This window comes from Centroberyx affinis, unplaced genomic scaffold, assembly GCF_046629955.1.
Source record: "Centroberyx affinis isolate AG114_WGS23_722 - 3 ecotype Tasmania unplaced genomic scaffold, CSIRO-AGI_Caff_v1 ptg000697l_1, whole genome shotgun sequence".
Classification (NCBI taxonomy): Eukaryota; Metazoa; Chordata; class Actinopteri; order Beryciformes; family Berycidae; genus Centroberyx; species Centroberyx affinis.
This window is the reverse complement of record NW_027279316.1, coordinates 394,972-416,962: the sequence shown is the minus strand read 5'-3', so window position 1 is coordinate 416,962 and position 21,991 is coordinate 394,972. Positions and strand designations below refer to the sequence as shown.

At 42.5% G+C, this 21,991-nt stretch overlaps 2 protein-coding genes across 2 annotated transcripts; one reads left to right on the top strand and one right to left on the bottom strand.

Moving 5' to 3' along the window:
- Positions 1-7,113: 7,113 nt before the first annotated feature.
- LOC139644049 (chaperone Ric-8A) lies at positions 7,114-13,422 on the top strand. The gene is made up of 13 exons (XM_071519411.1): positions 7,114-7,219; positions 7,356-7,403; positions 7,860-7,877; positions 8,018-8,104; positions 8,222-8,829; positions 9,197-9,332; positions 9,824-10,012; positions 10,356-10,450; positions 10,674-10,824; positions 11,098-11,193; positions 11,358-11,502; positions 12,311-12,575; positions 13,267-13,422. The coding sequence occupies exons 1-13, from the start codon at positions 7,115-7,117 to the stop codon at positions 13,406-13,408; spliced, it is 2,085 nt and encodes a 694-aa protein (XP_071375512.1). The 5' UTR covers position 7,114; the 3' UTR covers positions 13,409-13,422.
- Positions 13,423-14,940: 1,518 nt separating this feature from the next.
- irf3 (interferon regulatory factor 3) lies at positions 14,941-21,811 on the bottom strand. Its single transcript, XM_071519412.1, is given in 16 exon segments — positions 14,941-15,067; positions 15,481-15,599; positions 16,153-16,210; positions 16,212-16,321; positions 16,324-16,381; positions 16,383-16,464; positions 16,589-16,679; positions 16,960-17,150; positions 17,152-17,203; positions 17,305-17,370; positions 17,570-17,605; positions 17,608-17,626; positions 17,737-17,810; positions 19,874-20,045; positions 20,699-20,865; positions 21,620-21,811. Coding segments are annotated over 15 exon segments (1,407 nt in total). The 5' UTR covers positions 20,864-20,865; positions 21,620-21,811; the 3' UTR covers positions 14,941-14,953.
- Positions 21,812-21,991: the final 180 nt, after the last annotated feature.

Here is a 21,991-nt window from a genome sequence, read left to right as displayed (position 1 = left end):
GAGCAGAACAGGTGAGGGTGTGGTTTTGTTTCAGCAGGCTGAAAGGAAAGGGAGAGCAACCTGACCTAAAAAAAAAAATCCTTTCAAAGTTTGAAAATAGGAGGGGCCACTTATAACCACTAGACGTGTAAAGTCCATGGAGGCATGATAACAGATAGGGCTAGAGAGCAAGGGATTCATATCATCATACCAGAGTGGATTTAGGAAGAAAAGGTGTGATAAGGATGCTCAGGTCAAGAGAGAAGCAGTGATTTTCTTTGATGTGGAGAGGGGAGTTGCTGATTAAACATTTAATTGGATTAGAGATTTCTTGTTTAAAGGATCTATTCAGGTTATTGGTTCAGCTTTATCTAGTAAATACATAGTAGTACTCCTCAATTAAGTGTGATAAGTCCTTTACTGTTTTCTATTAGGCTATGATTAATGAGTCCTCTCTGGAGTGAAACTAGGTGTTGGAGACAATGGGGCCAGTCTGAAAACAGGGAGAAATTTACAGTATGTGGCAAAGAAAATCCAAGTTTCTGATCAGAAGTTAAAAATGATAAAGCGGTGTATAAATGGCAGGATAAATGGAGAAATCAAAGTAATGTTAGTGTAAAAAAGGACATGGGCTAAAGGTAGAAACAGAATGGGAGGATGAGACTCCAGCTGGGGCATAGTGGGCTGAATACAGTTTTGCATAGGCTATTCCAGGGAAACATCCAACAGGATTGTGTGAATATTGGCAGGAGCAGGAAATAGTTGAACATGTTTTACTAGAAAGAGAGAGAGAGAGGTGTGGAAATTGGGGGATAGCGGTCTACAATGGAAAGGATGATGCAAGGAAATGTAGGATTTTTGCCAGATTTTCTGAAAGACAGGGGTTTATTAGAACGGATTTAATTACAAGTAGTCTTATAAAACATGATTAGTCATTTATGAAACCAGTAGATGGCGGTAATACAACAAATGAGGATGTAAACCGCCGGTAAAGAAGATAATCACAGACGTCTAGGCTTGTAGACAGTGGTGTTAAATAGTGCCATAACCGCCAAGAGCAGCTGGTTTTAGTTTCAAAATCACAGATCATTTCACAGAATAGCCCCCCCTCCTTCTCTGAGTCAACTTGTGCTACTTAGTGATATCAGACGAGATGTTTGGTTGCATGAAAACCTTCATAGCCTTCTCTTGGCCCTTGATAGCGGCATAACAGGCTTGTGCAATAATCAACTTTTTTTAATTCAGTCATGTTCGCCTAAAAAAGAAGACAGAACTCCACACCCGCGTTCAGTTTATATTAAATATTTATTTTACAATGAATTTAAATATTGAAGCATTTATATATTTCTTTAAAAAGTCTCATGATTAGGCATTCCACTCGATAGGCTATTGAAACATCCACCTTCCACGTGCGTACAGAGCACGGATCCATAATGAGTACCAGTCAGTAAGTAAGTAGACATATTTTGTGTTAAATAGATAGAGACAATATTCAGAAACTCTCTCCGCCTCCTCAGTCCATCACTGTAGTCCGTCCTCCTGTCACTATCTGCCGTATCCATGCGGGTCGTGCGCTCTTTTCGACTCGTCCATCCCGCTCGTTTTGGCAATTTGATACAACTTGCTGGCCAGGATGTGAACCTCGCACGTGCCGAGCTGGCATCCGTGAGGCGCGCGCCTGGGACGGGACCTCACTGCGACGCTGTCAGTGATGAAGAGGAGAAGGGACAAAACAGTTAGGGTCAGTCTTTTATGACATCAAATACATTTACAGAATAATTTACAGTTTTGTAAATAAATCACAAAAACAATAATTTAGGTTTTGTTAACAGCCATGTAGTAAAGTAGCTGAAGTAAACATTTTATTTTCCCTTTTTATACAAGTCGACTTTCATGCATGTATCCTGAATCAATACTGCAGATATTTTCTTGAATATACAGTAGAATCAAAATATATTGTAACACAAAACTGTAGTCTATTGTCTTTGATTTCCTTGTGCTGTCTATAGTTCAGCAAGCCTGCAGTAAAAAGCAGGACTAGAGCTTCCTATTTACAGCCACTGCCACTATGTTGTGAATGGTTCCACTCCTCTGTCTGTACCTGTTTTCAGGGCGTCCATGTCTCGGTGTTTGTCTTCTGAATGAAATGGGATGATCCTCAGCTCTGGAGCGTGACCCTCCTGTGTGGACCTCTGACCTGTTGACATCTGATGCCTGGACACTGGTCCCCGGGGGAAAAGAGTCTGTGTGTGTCCTGTGGATCCAAACAGAGTGAGGCGTTGATTACTAATGAACCAAACAAGTATGAACACATCTGAATTTCAATGTTCTAACATGTATTATAGTGTGAGCCAATATTTTTTAAATTTCCTATCACTTTTGAAGCAGATCTTTTCAATGTTCCTTTCACAGATAAGAACTGATGGTGTGTTTATGGTCAGTGTGTCTTTTGTATGCTGTGTTGTTTTGTTGTTTGTTTACTGACCTGCGTGTTGGTCTGAGTGGAGAGGCAGCAGTCAAAGTGACAGTCAGTAGCAGCAGTACAGCTATCTCCATACTGCATTGGCCTGTGGCAGAGGAAAAAAAAGATTAATGTTGAGGAAAATATACTTTTCTGACAGCACATCACAGATTATCCATAATAAATGCTCTCTGAATCTCAGTATTAGCCTTAATAACATAGGGAAACAGCATTTTTATCTATTATCACATTTTTCTGATCAAAAGAACAATAACATGAATCCAGGATGAAACTCACCGTCAAGAAAATGCAAAATCCCGCTGTGGCTTTTTGAGTAAACCATAATCCTGAGGTTCAGCTGTAGTCTCTTGTTGATTGCTAGGTGTCCAAGTGTAGCATCCCTCTCCTCCCCTGGTCCTTTATACAGTCATGGTGGGGTGAAGGGGGCGTGTCTGGAAGTTAGTCACTCGACCAACTCCCACGCTTACAATTAATCATTTGTCGTGGCAGTTTTATTGTCTATTTACAGGTGCTGTGATTGTAACAAAACAACCGTTTACCAACAGCGGCCAAGTCTCCATCATAACATTGTACTTAAACTTACAGTGACCTTGTACCTTCTGTGATGTTTACATCGATTCTTACGTTCAGTCCACTCTTTGCACACACACACACACACACACACACACACACACACATCCCCCTTCTTCCCCTCATCCACATCCTCCTCCCTCCTTCTCCTCCCTCACTCCACTTGCTGCTGAGCAATTGTTCTAGAAATTATTCTTTCATTTCCATCACCTGCAGGAAACCCCCAGAGCCAAAATAACCCCAATTCTCCTCCAGGTTTTTCTTTATCGTCCCATTTTCCTGCCCCTTTTGCCGTCACCGTGTTTATTCCTGAAACGTCCTTCAGACACGCAACCCCCCCCCCACACATACGTGTATCAAAAACAACCCCTTCATCTTCATCAGCTCCTTGCAATTTCCCACAAAATAATAAAAAAAAAGTGCAACTCTCAGGATTGCGTGTAGCCACATAGCAACACCCAGATTACTCTCCTTACAATTTCACACAAAAATAATAAATCACATATTAGAGATATTACTATGATAATTTTCAGGATTGGCACGTAGCCACATAGTAAATCTTTCAAGGAAATCATCCCATAATCCTTTATCTTTTAATAATAAGTCCATGGGGAGCCCAATGTCACGTTTTAATGTTTTCCCACCCCCTCTCCTCTCACTCACTCGCAGCTTCCCCTCTAGAGTCCTATTGTGTACTTTTCCTGTGAGTAACATCTGGGTATGTTTTGCCGTCAAAATAGTTGCGTTGAATCATCATCGGCGTGCGTGCACACATGCACATGAACAGCCAAATGACACGGCAGCCCCAGCAGATACATCACAGAGTGCTGTGAATTTACCTGATGATTAAGGGGTGGGGTTGAGTTTGACACCATGTGTTGTTTTACACTGACGCTACAGCTCAGAGCGTGAAGGCAGGAGTTACGTGCCAATAGACCACGCTATGACACAGCCTCTCTGCTCTGAATGACTCTGCACACCCAGTGACCAGTTCCTGTACACCTGCTGCCTTGCCTGTAGCAAATCGTTCATTTGGACAATACGATAGGCGGGAAAATACCGCCATAGAAAACATGGTGACCTTTTAGATTACAGGCAATTACATAATAATGACTGGAAAATAACTATGTCATTTCCAGGTCAAATACATGTAAGAAAACACTCTTTATAGCATTAGAGTGACTGGTAACTATTGGGCGATATACAAGTAAAAAGGTGCTTTTTACCGGACTCTGGGGTTTCTGTTGTTTTCTGTTATTTGTGTAGAGTTACTATGATTTGTATACCTATGTGCGTATTGTACATAGTCAGTATTGGTATATCTTTTCTAAAATATATAATGTGTTATTGTATGTACTCTACATTATAAGCAAATGAAACCTAATGAAAAAACATTGAAGTTAGTGCCACTTATCTACTACAATTACTGGTAAAAGCACCTTTTTTACTTTTATTACTCAGTACCAGTCACTGTAATGCTATAACTAGTTATTCCATCTATTTTACTTGGCTATTACTTGGTTATTTCCGGTCATCATTGTGTAATTAATGGCCTGTAATCTAAAAGGTTACCGAAATCCAAATAATTGCAAACATACTAAGACTAATAGAAACCTGCTATCACATGGTTTGTCACTGCTGCTGTCATATCGCTTTTGTTGGGTGAAAACATTTTATCCCCAAATGTAAACTTTTAAAGGGAGCTAAGAAAATCAGCCTTGTTTTGAGCTTGACCACAATGCGTTTTGATTTGATCTAACTGGTTTTGAAAAGTTTTATACCATAGAGGAGCATGTATCATGTAGTAGGAGGCATGTAATCATCATGTAATCATATAATCAAGCACGTAGGAGGGTTTTCCCAACCCATAGAGGAGCGTGTACTCCTTCAACTGAAGTTAAAACATGAAAATCACCAGACAGTGACGACATGCATTCTCTAGTCAGCAGCCTTTTACTCTTCATTCAGTAAGGTCTTTTCTCATGGCCTCATTCAGAAAACTTGATTAAGGTCAGCGAGACCATTTAGAAAATTTGTTATTCACCCTCTTGGAGAATATCAGGAGCTGTCTCTGTCTCTTGCAATACAATCTGGAAGTAGTTAGGAATCCATATGGAGCGCAATTAGTGTAATGCCCTCATCTGTCCCAGGCAATCAGATTCTCATTGAAAATGCTGAATTGATCTTTGAAAGCCTATAGAGGTCATTTGGGTTTAGGCTACATGTTGTGTTACAAGTGTTATGACAGCTACTAATGATGTTAGCCTGAGTCTGGGTGAACCAGATAGCGCTGGACTGCATACGTCAACGGCAATGACCGTTTTCTCGGCTGTTTTCCTCTGAGGTCACTGTCGGTCATTACTCTCATTCTTTCTGCTCTGACTTGTTGATATCTCGCATCTCAAGTATCTAATGCATCTTGAAGGAAAATGCATTTAGTTGCATGAGAGCACTTTGTCAGGCCTCCGCTGACTTTTATCCCCCTATCGCTGACGCAGTGTGCATCCTGTTGTTCAAAGCCTGCACTCACCAGCCCGCCGCTCCAGCCTCCCGGCCTTGCTTCCTCTACCCACTGGGCACAAGAGTGAGCATCCTGCCAGGAAAGGCCGCACTCACTTCCATGTCATCTTCTCACATGCTTCCTTCATCTCCATCCCCGGGGCACAGCGCGGTTTGAGTGTCTCCCGGGGGACTCAAGGCACATTGCAAGTGTGTAAACTTCAGTGGGGCAGCAAAGTGAGCATGATGGCTGAAAGTAGGTTAAAAGGAAATAGGAGATTTATTGGGAAATGTGTTTACTGTAAAAAATGTGAATGTCAACACTATATAATACGTATGTTGGGCTGTCATCCCCTGCTTTAGATTGGTTTCCGTGGCAGCTGTTTGTGTTTAGATTAGCTGCATCTGTATCTTATGTTTCAGATTATAATTTAAAAGTTTGCATTTGAGAGAAAGATTTTACAATGCACACCTGTTAAGTAACATACAAGAAATAAAAACATCCACTGGATGAGTTGGCTCCATCTTGTGGGACTGAGCATGAACAACAGAGTATAAAGAGCACAAACATGTAATTTATCTTTTCATTTCTGTGAATTGGAATATTTAATAATTGGACACACAGGTATTTTATGCTGTAACAGCTGAAAAATACTGAGGTTATCTCAGGTGACTCTGCAGTAGCTGGAATAGCCACAGTGTGATTATGCAAGCTAAAACGGGTAATATCAACTAAATCTTGATGGTTGTTTTAGTGATTGCCGAGCTATTAAGCGATTTGAATGAAAGGTTGTGGAAATGTCGGAGAGAGCAAGAGAAACACAGAGCTGCACAGCACAGGTCTGGAAAACCTGTAAAAGGTCAGAGGGTCAGCACTGAGAGATATAGGCTTAAAGTCCATTAGTGGATTATAACCATAACCACTCCATGGGTCCTGCATCTCTTGAGGATTAGAGAGAGAGAGAGAGAGAGAGAGAGAGAGAGAGTGTCAGCTTGAGTGCAGGAGAGTGAGTGGAAAGCACATCGTTGAATTGAGCGAATTTGAAGGGAGAGCGGCAGCACGGTGTGCATATGAGGACGGGACACTGGGAAGCAAGTTGAAGCACAACTAGGACAGTGACAGCACCTTGTGGCCGCCAGACCGATATCACCTGGGTACGGTAAGGTTAAACGAACGCATGGGGTGACAGTGAAAGTGTGCATAATCCTGATAATCTGTCTGTTGTCTTTGGTTATGTGTGCATCCTGACAAAGTACATTGATTTAGATTAGATTTAGATTCAGCTTTCACAAAACAGGATTTATCAGCATTCAAATTAATGTGATAAGTGATAGGAAGAGTAATATAATTTTTTTCTAAATGTTTACCATCTTTGCTCTTTTTTTACAGGTTTAATTGGTTTAGGCAGACTCAATTAAGGGCCAAAGATGTAAAGTGTATTGATGATGTGTTTTTTTGCACTTAATAATGCATAACCTCTGTCATTATCATCATCGTTGTGTAACCGTAATTTTGTTATGGCCTTAATGCCTCTTCCTCTGCCCCCCCCCCCCCTCCCTCTGGGTATGTGTGTGTGTGTGTGTATGTTTGTAGGAAGCATGGACTTGGACGTGGAGGGGATTATCCACTGCATCAGGCAGGGGAATGACAACGGTGTTCAGACACATCTACAGGAGTTCAACAAAGAGGTAACAACACACACACACACACACACAGTACAGTCTTAAGTCCTCATGTCTGGACAGTACAGCACTGGTTACTACAGTCGCCGACCATTTATCATGTGGTGTGTTACAAATAACGTGTAATATCTCTTTCCCGTAGTACGCCCAATGCTTCTTCTTTGATGCAGAGGAGAGGGACCGAAGGAAAGTAAGTTGTTTTACTTACTACGCCCCTCAACCAAAAGAGAGTTTACTACTAGACCGTTAACCTAATTCCCTCATCTGGTTGATCATTCCTGGACATTGGCACCTATAAATATCCTCACCCATCCACCCCTTCTCACTCCACCCCTCCCCCTCCCCCTCCCCCTCCCCCTCCCACAGACTGTCTGTGATTAGTAGTTCTGCTGTATCAGTTGTCCCTGATCCTCTCTCCTTGCTGCTCAGGCAGATTGAGCCCAGGTGGTGTAATTGAATAATGAACATACTGCATGCTAATCTATTCAACGCTGTCGGCTCTGTCTGTCTGGTAGCTGCTTGCTGAACAACAGATCTGATTTATGGTGCTGTCATTTATCTTTGCCTTGTAAACGTGTACTGATTTTGTTTTGTCTCTCTCTTCCAATTAATCAATCACTGAAAATGGACTGTCCACTTTCTATAGCAAAAAGAACTAGAAGAGGTACAGTACAGCATTTGTTTGAGTACAGCTACAAGTTGCAAATGTCTCACAGTGCAGATATAGTACATTGTATTCCACCTTAATGTAATGAATAAGCTTTAATGAGAGATTTAATCTGAATCTTTGCCTTGCTGTACCAGTTCAGGAAGAATAAAGTGAGGGAGTACGCCGATTCAGACTCCGACTGTGATGAGTACTGCCAGGATCGTGGCCTCATCCTCAGACAGGTACCTGGCGATGTCACTTCCTTACTACAAAAAATATTGATTATTGTACATTTTTGTTAGTTGTTCCTTTTTACAATGATATCAGTATGTGTCATTGTTCTCTGTCCCTGTCCTTAGAATTTAGCTGCTGTCCTGGTGAGGTTCATCCGTACGGGAGTGAAATGCCGCCTGCTGAGAGTTTGTCTGCGCACCCTTCGGATCCTCTCCAGGGACAAAAGGGTGCTGGACCCCCTGGTGACCGACAACGCTCTCCTGACTGTGGCCAAGCTGGCGGGGCTGACCACCAGCGACGCCGCCGAAGAGCCCGCAGACCTCGACTCTGAATTTTACGATAACGTCATCGCCTCCCTGGCCGAGGCCAAAGTGTTGCACGACATTGTGGAAGACGAAGGCGAAGTCGACTTCGACGACCGAGACGAGGAGTCCTCGGCGGTCGACGAGGACGCCAAGAGTGACACTAGCAATGCCAACAGCGGGGACATGGACGGCAGCGGCGGGTACGGGAGCCACAGGGCCAGCATCAACGAAATGTACAGGGGTGCGATCCACCACAAGGTCCTGCAGCGAGGGAGGAAGGACCGCAGGGAGAGCAGGATGGATGTGGAGGAGGAGGAGGAGGAGGAGGGGGAGCTGGGAGAGGAGGCGCAGAGGAAGGAGGCCATGAAGGTGCTGTGTAACGTGGTGTACAACAGCTCCTGGGCGCAGGAGAGGTTCAGCGCTCTCAGGTGGGCTTATGGGAGGACACACACACACACACACACACACACACACAGAACAGAACAGCACCGACTTTCAACAATTATGCAGGGAGAAATCCATCGCAGAAAAGGCATAGATACCAATTTCTCCACTGACAGTAGCCTCAATAGACCAGAATGCAATGCAGCCACAAGACATGATGTCTAACAGTGTATCCGAGTGTGGATTTTTCTTTTACATACATAGTCATTCACACATACTTGCTCTCTCACACACACCCCTGCACACACACATTCACACTTTAATTATCATCTCTCATAACCTTCATTGAGGATTTGTATAGGTCAACATTACAGTGCCAGCCAGCTGACCTGTTGTCCTGTTGGTCCTCAGGCTCATGTGCGGTCTGACGGAGCGTCTGTCCTGCAGTGCCAGCTGCCTGTCTCCCTCCAGCGGACAGTTTTATGAACTTCGCCTCATGTTCCTCATCACCGCTCTACGGCCAGAGCTGCGAGTTCAACTTCAGCAGGTGACGGGGGATACAGATGAGACTGTTGATGCTTCACTTGCGTACTCTATTATACTAACTTACCATATTAAATATAAAGTGCTATACTTATGATGATATATGATATATTATTTACCAATACACAGGTTCTGATGTAATTTTCCACTGAGCTATATCTCTTTTTCTTTATTATGTCAATTGGGAAACAACTGGTAAATCTATGGATCATAAAAGTGCACTATATAGAAAATAAATATATTAATATTGAGCAAGTGGGTGCAATTAGGAATTGTATTTCTCTACATCACTACACCAGCAAGGAATTTTCTGTGATTTGATAGAAGTGCAGTTTTTATTTCAGAATTGCCTCAAGCACTGCACAGCCCACCTCAGTATTCTTGGTCTATGCATGCTCTGGGTCTGTTTTTTCTCATTCGTCCCCCAAGCACTTGTTAGCGAACTGGCTTGGCTTGCTGTTTCACACTTGATTTCCTCTGTGTCTCCTCTTGCAGGAGGGAGGAGTGTCCATCCTCACAGCAGCTCTGGAGTCTTGCCTGGGGGTGCAGTGGAAGGACCAGTATGAGGTGGCGCTGGACCCGGCAGCGCCCCCCATCTCCCTGGAAGCCTCTCAGCGCACTACAGAGATCCTCAAAATCCTCTTCAACATCACCTACAGCACTCACAGGCAGGAGCCAAGTGAGGTCAGTGGATTTCTAGGAGCGTAAAACCTGGCAGCCTTCAGGTTTGATGTCAGAAGCTTTACACCAGAGGAAACTGTCCACATGGGAACTTTACTTCTTCCAGTTTAGAAACTCTGGGTTTGCATTACAGCTGGTCTATTAGTATACCTTAACTGTGTGGCCAACAAATTAAATAGCTAGGAAATATAAGATTGTTTTCAGCCCCATCTTCTCTGCTCCTTTTTTGAGGAAGGAAAATTAAAATCTACTAAAGGATAGATGAACTCAAACCCTACCCCGAAGTTAAACTGCTGAGTGGTTGTCTGTAGAGAAATGAACTGTATGTGCGCTCTCCCCCTCTCAGGATGATGCAGCTCTCTACCGGCACCTAGTGGCGATCCTGCGTCTCTGCCTGATGAGGCGCTGCCTGCTGGTGGACGACACTGATGAACTGCAGGGGTGAGAATTAACACAACTTAGGCGGGATAGACACAGAGGAATGATTTTGACAGTGATACATATGCATTTGAACCCTCTGGAGTCACACTCTTATCTTCCTATTTGCTCTCATGCATGCTTACTTACTCGCCTCTTCTCCCCTTTCATCCTTTTTGCCCCCTCTGTGTCTCTGTTCCTCTGCGTTCCCCTGTCTGATTCCCCCCCCCCCCCCCCCCCCCCCCAGCCACACGGTCAACCTGCTGTCGGCGCTGCCTCTCCAGTGTCTGGACGTGCTGCTGTCCGTCCCCCTGGAGCCAGGCTCCCAGCAGTCCCAGGGGGTCAACATGGATTCTGTCAACACCCTGCTGCTGTTCATGGAGAGACGCCTGGACTCGGTGAGGGCAGGGAGAGAGAGCAGAAGGGATTTAGAAGGGAGACAGAGGCAAATGAGCGAAGAGCATGAATAAAATATTGAATATGAATCAAATATTTAACTTAATCATCGCTTATTAACATAAACTACGGTGTATCCCAGTGTTTTGCAGATCACAGGAGTTATCCCTTGCATTAGTTTTTCTGTGCTTGCTCTTTTGCCACATCTGAGAGACCATGGGATCATGCTGAAATAATCTGAAGGAGTGTTATTTGCTTATTTGTCTGCATCTCAGGGTGATAAATTGAAAGAGAAGCTGACCCCAGTCCTCAATCTGCTGACGGAGAGCTGCCGGGCGCATCGGGAAACACGCCACTTCATCAGGAAACATGTAATAGAGCCAAAACCAACTGCTTGTCCCGTTGTTGGTCATTACTGTATTTTGGTGCTTATTCTGATATTTTAACACAGAGAGAAGATACATGAGACTCTCTGAAATGAAATCAGATCAGGTAATATTTCTGCTGAAATCCTAACCCGTCTCCCCTTCATCAGATCCTGCCCCCGCTGAGAGACGTGTCCCTGAGGCCAGAGGAAGGCTCCACAGTGAAGAGCCGTCTGATCCGCCTCATGACCCACCTCGACACTGACCTCAAGCACTGCGCCGCCGACCTCATCTTTGTCCTCTGCAAGGAAAATGGTGAGACCAGACACCATCGCTCTCTCTGGATTCATGGGGAACAATCTAAAGTCCACCCCAAAAACCTCAGTGTCCAAAAAAAAAACCAATCCACTGGACTTAAAATATTGAAGATGATGATGATGAAGAGTGGTTAAAAGTCTTAATTTTAAGTCCAATGGATTTTGTTTTGATGTTTTTTGACATCTTACTACCTGGATGACTGAAATGCACACTCATCTTGATATACTCAGGGGGTGACTGAAGGGGAATGTGCAAATATTATTAATCACAGTCTCCCATGTTAAATTTGAACACATCAGATAGGACAGTCGATGTCTATCTATGGCATGATGCTATTATAAAATGAGTGTACACCACCAGTCAAAAGTTTGTACACACCACATTTGTGTTTATTTTCCACATTTTAGAATAATAGTAAAGACATCAAAACTATGAAATAACACAAATGGAATTATACAGTGAAAAAAACAACAACTGTTAAACAAATCAAAACTATCTTATATTTTAGATTCTTTAAAGTAGCCGCCCTTTGCCTTGATGGAAAGGCAAAGGCTTTGGAAAGAAATTCATACAGAGGCATCAACTTCACTATTTATATTTGTCTAGGAAACAAATTTCAAGCATTTAAGCATAAGCCTTTACATCAAAATGGCTTTAAGATAATGAAAAACATAGTACATTCAATCAAGTGTGTCCAAACTTTTGACTGGTAGTGTACACACAGGCCTCTAAAATGAGCTTATGGATGTCAGATTGAAAGTCATTTTTGTGTATATAATACTTCTAATTGCCATCCTTCCTCCAGTGACCCGTTTCGTCAAGTACACGGGTTACGGTAACGCGGCGGGCCTGCTGGCCACCAGGGGCATGCTGGGCGGCTCCAGCTCCGGGGCGCAGTACTCCAGTGACTCGGACTCCGACACCGAGGAGTACCGGCAGGTCAAAGGTCTCGTCAACCCCGTGACGGGGCGGGTGGAGGCGGAGCAGCACGACCCCATGGAGGGCATGACGGAGGAGGAGAAGGAAGAGGAGGCCCAGAGGCTGATCACGCTCTTCAACAAGCTCTCCAGGTCAGCATGGCGAGGAAGAAGTGCAGTCATAGGTTTGATTAAAGGGATTTGATTAAAGGTGTTAAAGATATAGGATTGTCTGGCTGTTGAGAGATTGTCAGGTTGGTTTCCTGCACAGAAATATCACAACTGTCCACTAAAAATAGAAATACTATAGCTCTATTTTCCAGGTTATACAAACAGCATAAGAGGGCAGCCGATATTCATACTTTCACTACTGTTTTATGTACACCTGTAGGCCTAATATAGATCCATATCATGTATTGAGTCCTTATGTAACAAAATGGAAGTTAGTACTTGAAGCATGTGTTAGTTAATACTTCCTTTTAACAATGTCGGAGGGGAAGCATCATGATATGGGTGATACGATACGAAACAATATGAAATTTCCCCACATGGATCATTGGAGTCAGGTTTATTTGTATCGCCCTTATTCACAGTTACAGTCACAAAAGGCTTTACAATGCACACATTTTGAAGTAATTAATGAAAACGACACCCACCCAACCTTAGACCCTCAATGAGAACAGGGAAAAACATGGAAGAAACCTTGGGAAGAGCTTTAAAGATTAAATGCCGATAACAAAACGAAGACAAACAAAATACACAGAGTAAACAGAATACAAAAGTCGAAGTTTCATCTTATCTCTAAAGATCGTGATCCTGATTTTGTGGACTGTTTGCTTTCCAGAGATGACATCATCCAGCCCATGACAATGGATGCAGAGGGGAAGCTGGTTCCCATTACCGGACTGAGGGACACTTCCCTCGCTGAGGAAGGGGAGTCTGGAGCCGAGAGTGACGCAGCGGCAGAAGAAGGAGAGCTTGATTGAAATGTTTGAAATTAATGCGTTCTATTTATTTATTTGTAAATATTCCATTTGTAAAGGTCCATATTGCATTAATATCTGCAAAACTATGGATGAAATAAAAGTAAGTGATGTAGTCCTGAAACTGAGTACACACAAGTTAAAGTATAAAATGCTGTTTTTTTTGTGTTTGTTTTGTTTCTTTGGATTCAGAATTATGATGTAGAGCAGCAATAAGATCAGAATAATTACATGATAAATTGGTAGTTGATCCTGAGAAGGGTATTGATTGTCATGGTAACAAATGATCAGAAAATATTTAAATAAAGTTATGAAATGCTATTCTTTGCACCACTGTTTTTTTTTTAAATCTTCTCTATAGTTCTGCATTGTAACTTACAGCAAATTCCAAAAAGGCTACAATTCATGCTGATTATCAAACTGATAAAAGGTTAGACCCGATCCTTAAATATAACAGGATGAAATAAACATCTGTACAGCTTCGTCTCTGATGTGTGGAGGCTGTCTGGACTGAGCTCAGGTGTACACTGGGCTTTTTGTGTTCACGTTTGTGTCTTGTGTGACACAACATCAAAAATGTTAACGGTTTTGATGCTCATAGTCCATCTGCTCCCTTAATCCAACTACAATTTGACGCTTCAGTTTGATTGTATACTTAGCGGTAGCTGGAGAGTTTTTGTTTATTTAATGTATTGTTATGATAATTTAATATTACTGTTACACAGGTTTGTGGTATTTCTGTTCTGCTGAGTGGGTCTTACTCGAGCAAGAAGTGCATTCCTTCATGTAGAATTTTAATATCAATCATTACCACGTTTTGAGACATTAATATAATAATTGTAAACAAACAAAAACAAAAGACCATCAGCAGTAAGACTGGCAGCCTCTACTGGTCTCTGCACTGCGTTTTACATTGTGCACCACATTGCTGGATTGCGAGGGAAATCTGCTGGATTGCTTTAAGGCACAAAATAGGAAGAAGGTCGCTGTTCTTCCAGTGCAAACAGAACTGAAACTTTCAGAGTTTCACTCAATGGCAGAGGGTGGAAGGAGTGAAAGGCAGATGGAAAAATCCCTTCCAACATGTTTAAGGCAAAAGAGAAAACCTTCAACCAAAGAAGCTCTTTCCTCTTTGCGACAGAAAGCAACAGGGTTTATGGGAAATGTGGTCTTTTTCAGAAACACTAGCATTTATAATACTCCTGGCATGAAATAGAGGCTACCAATCGTCTCAACCATGGTCTCATATGTTTACCAAATATCACAGATAATTTGCCAATTATATATTGATGGTTAAAAGTGCTGCACATAGTACCTTTAATATATTTGTTTTGATCCTTTTATTTTACAGCACTTTACCCATGTATTTATTAACATTATTATTAATCTATTCTCGGGTGCTGAACAAGCGATAAAATACTCATAAAGCATGTAAACATGATGACTAATGACAAGTTCAAGGGAAGGGGAAGGGCTCCTAAAAACAGTATAGACATTAATTGTACACTTGACCGATGCAGTGAGTTTGTTCAGGCGCCGTGAAGAACTTCAACACAACTCCATCATCTCCTCTAGGGAAAGCTGCAGTTCCACAGACTGCAGGGAGGAGGCGCCACCTCCTACAGCCAGAGACTTCAGTATCTCCAGTGATGTTAGGACCACCTGAGACAGAGAACAAAGAGGGGACACAAGTTCAGATACAGTGACAAGAGCAAAGGGGGCGAACGTGAGCTTGAAGGACGCTGTAAACGTCCGGGGAACCTTTTTTACTTCTCAGCACGTGCAATTCTATAGAAACTCAGGAGCAGAAAAACCTCTAACACCTGAGGGATCAACTGTCACCACCGGCATTCAGGCTTTTTTCTCCGCAGCGCTTTAAATCAATACTGAGACAAAATTACTTCTTGAAAAGTGCTGCTGACTACAGCTCCCTCGACTGGGCAATTTTGGAGGCTGATCATTCATGAAATCTGAAAGAGGTATGTGAGCGGGGAAAAACAATTCTCTGACAGAGTGAAATATTGCTTTGAGCTCAACACTCTGTCTCTGCATTTTTAATACAAAGGTTTCCTCACCTCCACCGTGATGAGTTTCTTCTCCCATGGCCTGTTGTCTGGGTCGGGCCACTTCTCCCCCAGACAAAAGAACAGCGAGCAGGAGGGACACTCTTTTCCACTAATGAAGTCCAGTATTCCTACAGGGACAGGAGAGCTATGTCAATTCACATTACATTTACCCATGTTACTGTAACTGAGTCACTTTTTTGAGTATTTCAGTCAGTAATTTTACTTTACAGGTTTACTTAAGTATTGTACTTTGCTACATTTTAAATCAAATTCATTACAAAGTACACATTTTGCAGCTCTCCATAAGAAACAGAAACTGGACCAACATAAATAAACAAATTGTGGAGACATTCACAGTGAACGGTCAGTCAGCTGAGAAGAGAAGAGTAATAATCTGGTTTTATTTAGTTTGTGCACTTTATTGTGTAATTTCCAAATTTTCCAATTAAGAGAATCTAGTTTGAACTCTGAACTCTCGGTCCTTTTAGAATGGAAAAAAATCACATCTAACAACGTTCTCTTCTCTAAAAAGAAAAATATCAGCAAAGTAACCAGTAATTCTACTTGAGTAGGCCATCTAGTACTCTTTCCACCACTTGTCAACTCAACATACACGATACTGCTCAGGTATTAACAAATGCACAAACACACACAGTTCCATTATTATTCTCTTCCTCTCACCTCGCACAAAGTCCTTGAACAGATAAGAGGCTGAGGCCCTAGTTTTGGAGACTTCCCGGCGGCTGTCTGCTGCGGTCAAACTTGCAGAGGCTCCAGAAAGCCTTGATTTCACCAAGGCGCTGGCCGTAGACCACGGGGCCGGACACCCCCACCTCCAGACCCTCTCCAGCTTGTCCAGGATGCGCTGGGTCAGATTGGCCTGAGTCATGTCTAGCATGGCCCCGGTGTCTTGGCAGGGTTACCACGGACAGGCCCGTGTCACCGATCCCAGGACAGGCTGGTGGAGTTCAGGCTAATGTTGAGACAATATGACTGCATTTAGAACAGATTCACATTTATATAGCTGGTTACATGTCTGGCAGAGTCTGAGTAACGTACATGCTGAAGCTTAACGGGGGATAATGGACTTTTTCTTTTGTCTGCGGTTTACTGTTACCTGTAGACTAGGCGGAGTCCAGCTTCATTCTCAATCAGCTGCTCAGACACCATCACCCCTCTGTAGTACACCGCCACCCTGAACTGAGTCTCTGACAATCAGAAAGAGGAAAAAAAACATGTTTTGGAGGAAGTGACAAGCCTCATTCTGTACTGTGTTCCTCTTAAATGCATTTTCTGTCACATTGTGGTAAGTCAGAGATGATATCATTCATATTGGCACACAGATTATTTTTTAATGGCTTATGAAAACATGTATGAGTCAATTTTAATATTTTGGGAGGGATACAGACTGTCATTTTTAGTTGGGTAAATGCCTCATTGGATTTACAACATCCAATAATATGATGGCAGTAACATCCACAAACTTACTGAAATGCTCTCCAACCATGGTCTTGGACATGATTTCTCTGAACTGCTCCACCATCTGCAGATCGCAGGCTCCTCCCACAGCTCCATCTATTGGATATGCTGGTTGCTCAGGCAACACGACTCCACCGGCTGCACCCTCGAATGCTACTGGATACTGCTGTTGCTCAGGCAACACGTGTCCACCAATCAGCCCCTGACTGGTTGGTTGTGTTCTCAGGAGGAGGCTCGAAACCAGCGATGCCCTATATAGAGAAGTTGGAGAAACTGAATAACGATTTCTAGGAAATATTTTCTTGGATATACTGCTACTGTCTCACATGAGAAGGGAACGATAAGCTCCGCTACCTGTTTCAGGCTTAATGTTCAGTCCCTGCAGACACTCCTGCAGAATATCATGGTCAATGGTGGATTCTGCTGACAGATATTGATTGGTTTATATGATGTTTAGAAATATCAAGAAAAAGACAGCGATTGCACATATCTAATTATCCAGTTGATTACACTTTCTGATAACATTTACAATCAATTACCCTTCTAAGATACAAAAAACTCATGACAAGAAGAAATAAATGAGCAATAATGGCAATAATCTTGAGAGGGGCCGTCTTACCTGCAAAAGTGTCATCTGGCAGATAGATATTTTCACCAAACATGGGACAACCTGGCTCTAAGACATCAGAGAAGGTATTTGAGTGAGTTCATAATTTGAGTACATAATTACACTTCATCTTTGGCATCCCCCAATATAGTGAACCCTGTATTTCCACTTCCACTTACTTCTTGATTAGAAAAGGAACGCTCTTCAAACAAATCAGGCTCCTCTTGGTCCTGGGATCCAGCAGAAGAGCAAGCTTTGAGAGGGAAAGCAAAGAGCTCAGTTAGTATCTGCTACTAGCTATGTATTGTTTAATTTATTCTCCTCAAAAACACATCCTGTTAATCTATTACCCCTTTATAACTGGCACTGACTTGCATCTTGTGCGTTTGGATTTTATCTAGACAAAGGTTAGAAAGAAGTTAGAAAACTCCAGATGTGCAGTAAAAGGATCCAACATGTACTGAAGATGGACAGTAATCTGATCATCCAAATCAGGTCAGGAGGGGGTCAGAGATTAATTTTGCCACATTGATACCGACGTGTAAATGTAATATCGTTTCAAATCCAAACACAACCAACATGTAAGCAGAAACAAACACTGAAATAAGTAGCATCTGTGGTGCACTTTGCTGTACGGCCTGATTTTTGTATTTGTCTCCTTTACAATAAAAAATATTGGACTTGTGGAAGAACAACAATAATGTACACATGTGATTTCTGTCTTCCTTATCCAATAGTACTGAAATACATAAGACCAACTGATGCCTAGTGAATTAGTGAAGACGGGTTCACAGTAAAAGAAAAGGTGGATTCAGTATTACAGCCTCCATGCTGTGAGATTCTGGTTAAAAACACACAAGATGAATAATTTTGCATTAACTGCAAGAGAAAGTGATCAGCTGGCAATGCGTATTTGCATTTTGGAAGGGAAAGAGCAATCTGATTCTATGTAGATGCATTTTTACTGCCAGGTGCTATAGCAAAATACAGGTAGGTCACATCTGGATACTATCTGGATACGAGACACATTTTAATTCAAGATGTGAAGAGACTGTAATAACGGAGAACGGCACTCAGCTGAAGAATTAACCATTAATTATACATGGGTCCAAGAATAGTCCAATCAGTATTTGTGAGCATAAGCAAACTGTCTCAGTAGGAAAAGAGCAATACACACTTCCAAGTCTTTCTCTGGTGCTGGATAGTAATCAAGATAAATCCGTACAACAGCCTTCTGCTCCACAAAAATGTTTATTTACTAGACAAGACAAACAACGTTTCGACCTCAGTTGGTCGTCAGGTGTGAGCAACTCTCTCCCAAAACCAGAGAAGCTCGATTCTAATATGTTCTGCCAACATAAAGCCTGCAGCTGCTGCATTGACAGTTAATGGGAAGCAGACAGACAATTACTGGGAGAGTCTGTGAACCGATACAGTGTTTGTCTGAATTTTGATATCCAACTGGGCATTACATCACAGCAGAGCCAACAGATACAAAACAGAATATATGTCCTTATCGCCAGAAAATCATCTTTTCCATTTTTGTCATTCCCCCCCCCCCCCCCCCCCATGAAATGAACTTCCATTACTTTTACTTCCTGGAAAACAGAGTATCTTTAATGGTGACTTCATGCTGCACTAGAAGGCATAAATAAAAATTACAACCAATAAAACTATCACAGATTTTTGAGCAATCCCACCCCTCCCCTCCACCCCTCCCATCAAATAAAACTGCATTTCTCTTCCTGACTGGTATTCCATCGAAAAGTGTAAACCAAACCCGCCCAACTCCAAGTCAATGGGACCACAACACAACTTCCCACTCAAAATATAAAGCCAATAAATAATAAAGAGGTTATGGTCTCAGTAGCTAATTTCACTTCTTCTAATGTGTGTCCTTATGGCGATTTTCAAAATAATTGTGTCATTAATGAGGTATAATGCATATAAAACAGGGTTGTTTTCCTAGGGATTGACAGCTTGCCTGTCCAGTGATTGACAGGTCGCTGATTACAGACCAATAGCAGGCGGAGCTGCGGACAAACCTCCGCCTCGCTTTGGCTGCTCTGGCTCCAAAAGATGTCAACATGGCGGTGATCGTAAACCCAATTTTTAGGCTTCAAAATGGCCTTCAGAAACCTATGGGTGACATCACACTCACTACATCCATCTTGTTTTACAGTCTATGGTGTGTAATAGTCACAAGTTGATGGTGATGGGGGGGTGGGGGGGTTCCCCTTTAACTTTTGTCCACTATCCTAAAAGCCCAACAGGAGACTGTTGAGTCTGTCTATGGATGTCCGGATGGATCCTCACCTCCTGAGGGCGCCTCGCCCGGCCAGCAGAACACTTTGTGGGGGTCCGCGGCGTCGTTCTTGTTGTCGGATAACATTTTGAAGCCTTTGGCTCGGAGGGCGCTGCGGAAGTTCCTCTTCCAGACGGACGGGTCGCCGTGAGCCTTGCCGTTTCCACTCACCTCTGCCCAGGCCTATGGGGGAAAGGCAGGACCAAGACTGTATCTACAGTGTACAAGTATCTGAACGAACATGCATGACAGGTCGACTAAAGGAAACACAGCATATTTGTTTCTCAAATACAGGGGAGGTAATGTACAGAGGGACAAAGAAGAATCAAACACTGTAAAATATTTACACACACACACACATCCAGAGAAACGAAAGAGATTTGTTCTTTGCTGATTTTATTTGTTCTCAAATACAAGGGCGTTAATGTGTAGAAGGACAAAGAAGAATCAAGAACTGCACAATATTTACACAAAGACTTTCTTTTTTTCCTTTTTTTATGGACAATTATATTGTTTCCAAAATAAGTCATAGTATGCACAAACATCAAAATGATAAAAATGAAATTACTATTTCCTCTTTAAATATTACTTATTTATACTCCTTCCTGTGTGGGAAATGGATAGTTTATTTCCTTCTTTGCACCTGCTTGAGGGGCCTAGTGACGTTACTTTAAGTTTCCTTTTTCACTGTGTGAGAACACCATGAACACAAAGTATCCATGTTTAATGATTAAGCACTTTATTGCTTTGCCATTAGTAGCATTACATAGCATAATGCTGTAAGAGAAAATAACTACCATGTGTTTGATAATGACCCTGCATGACAGTAAATGTACCTTGAAGATGAGCACATCGACGCTGGAGGAGTCCTGCCTCAGAGCGTGTTTCCACGGGATGGAGAACTCCGTGTGCTCCGGGTTCATCCAGGAAACCCCCGGGTATCTCCCGCTGTCGATCTGGGCCCGCAGCCAGGGGATGAGCAGGGGCTTTGAGTGAGACATTCCTACAGGGTCAGAAAGATCACAAAGAAACATCAGCTGATTAATATCAAGTAGATTCAGCTGCAGGTGCAATATGGACTTTAAAGTAAAACATCCATTCTTTCACTTTTAGGCTCTTATCGCCCTCACCACACCTCCATTTAATATCAGCCATAGATCATCTGTCATAATTTATGGCTTTTGAATAGAACAATGAATAGTCACGTGACGCTCAGCTCACGCACAGATCGTCTTTTAAAAGAGCTGCAGAGCTGAACAATTCACTCTAAATATTCAGCCAATCGCAGTTTACAGTTATCAAGTCCAACACAAAGTATAAATTCTGTTGTGACTTTTGATTCAAATGCTACACATGTCGGGGGACTGAACATCTGCAGACCATCCAAACCAACCCGAACACAGGTTTTCAGCTGGAAAAAAATATATATATATTTTTGGAGTTGAACTACTCTTTAAGAAAAATAGTCTTATTTATTTAGACTTTTCTCGTTTACTGACTCTCTGATCCAGTGACTTGCAATGAGCGTAACAGTAAAAGTAGCAGAAAGTGCTGAAGATGCCGGTAAAATTGTTCAACCATGATATAGTATGTAGGCTGAATGTTTATGTTTTGCAGACTGCTCAAAACGACATATTGTTGCATGCTACAGGTCTGCTAGCAAGTAAACTATGAAATCGTGTCAACATTTTAATTCATTCAAAAGATTCAGACACTCTATAGTTAGCTAACTATAATAAAAACAATGTTTTTGCTACCTGACGTTGACGAGGCTTCGCCCAGCAGGTCCGTTTATGAGTCGAGGTGCGGTCGTTGTCAGTGTTAAAAGTCAGAAATATTATGCCAGTTGAATCTGATGTACAAACTGAAGTTGTTTGACAAGCTGTCATCGAGTCATCGCTGGGTAACTCCTTAAATAACAAACAGCCAAGCTGCTTCCTGCAGCGGCTGTCTGGGGAAACTCCGAGTCCCTAGTTTCGTTTTCCAGTTCTGACGTCACCTGAAACTTTCAAAGTCCACTAGGTGGTGCGCGCGCACACACGCTCTCTCTCTCTCTCTCTCAAACACATACACACGCGCACGCGCACGCGCACACACGCACACAAATTCAGAGAAACGAAACGCATTTG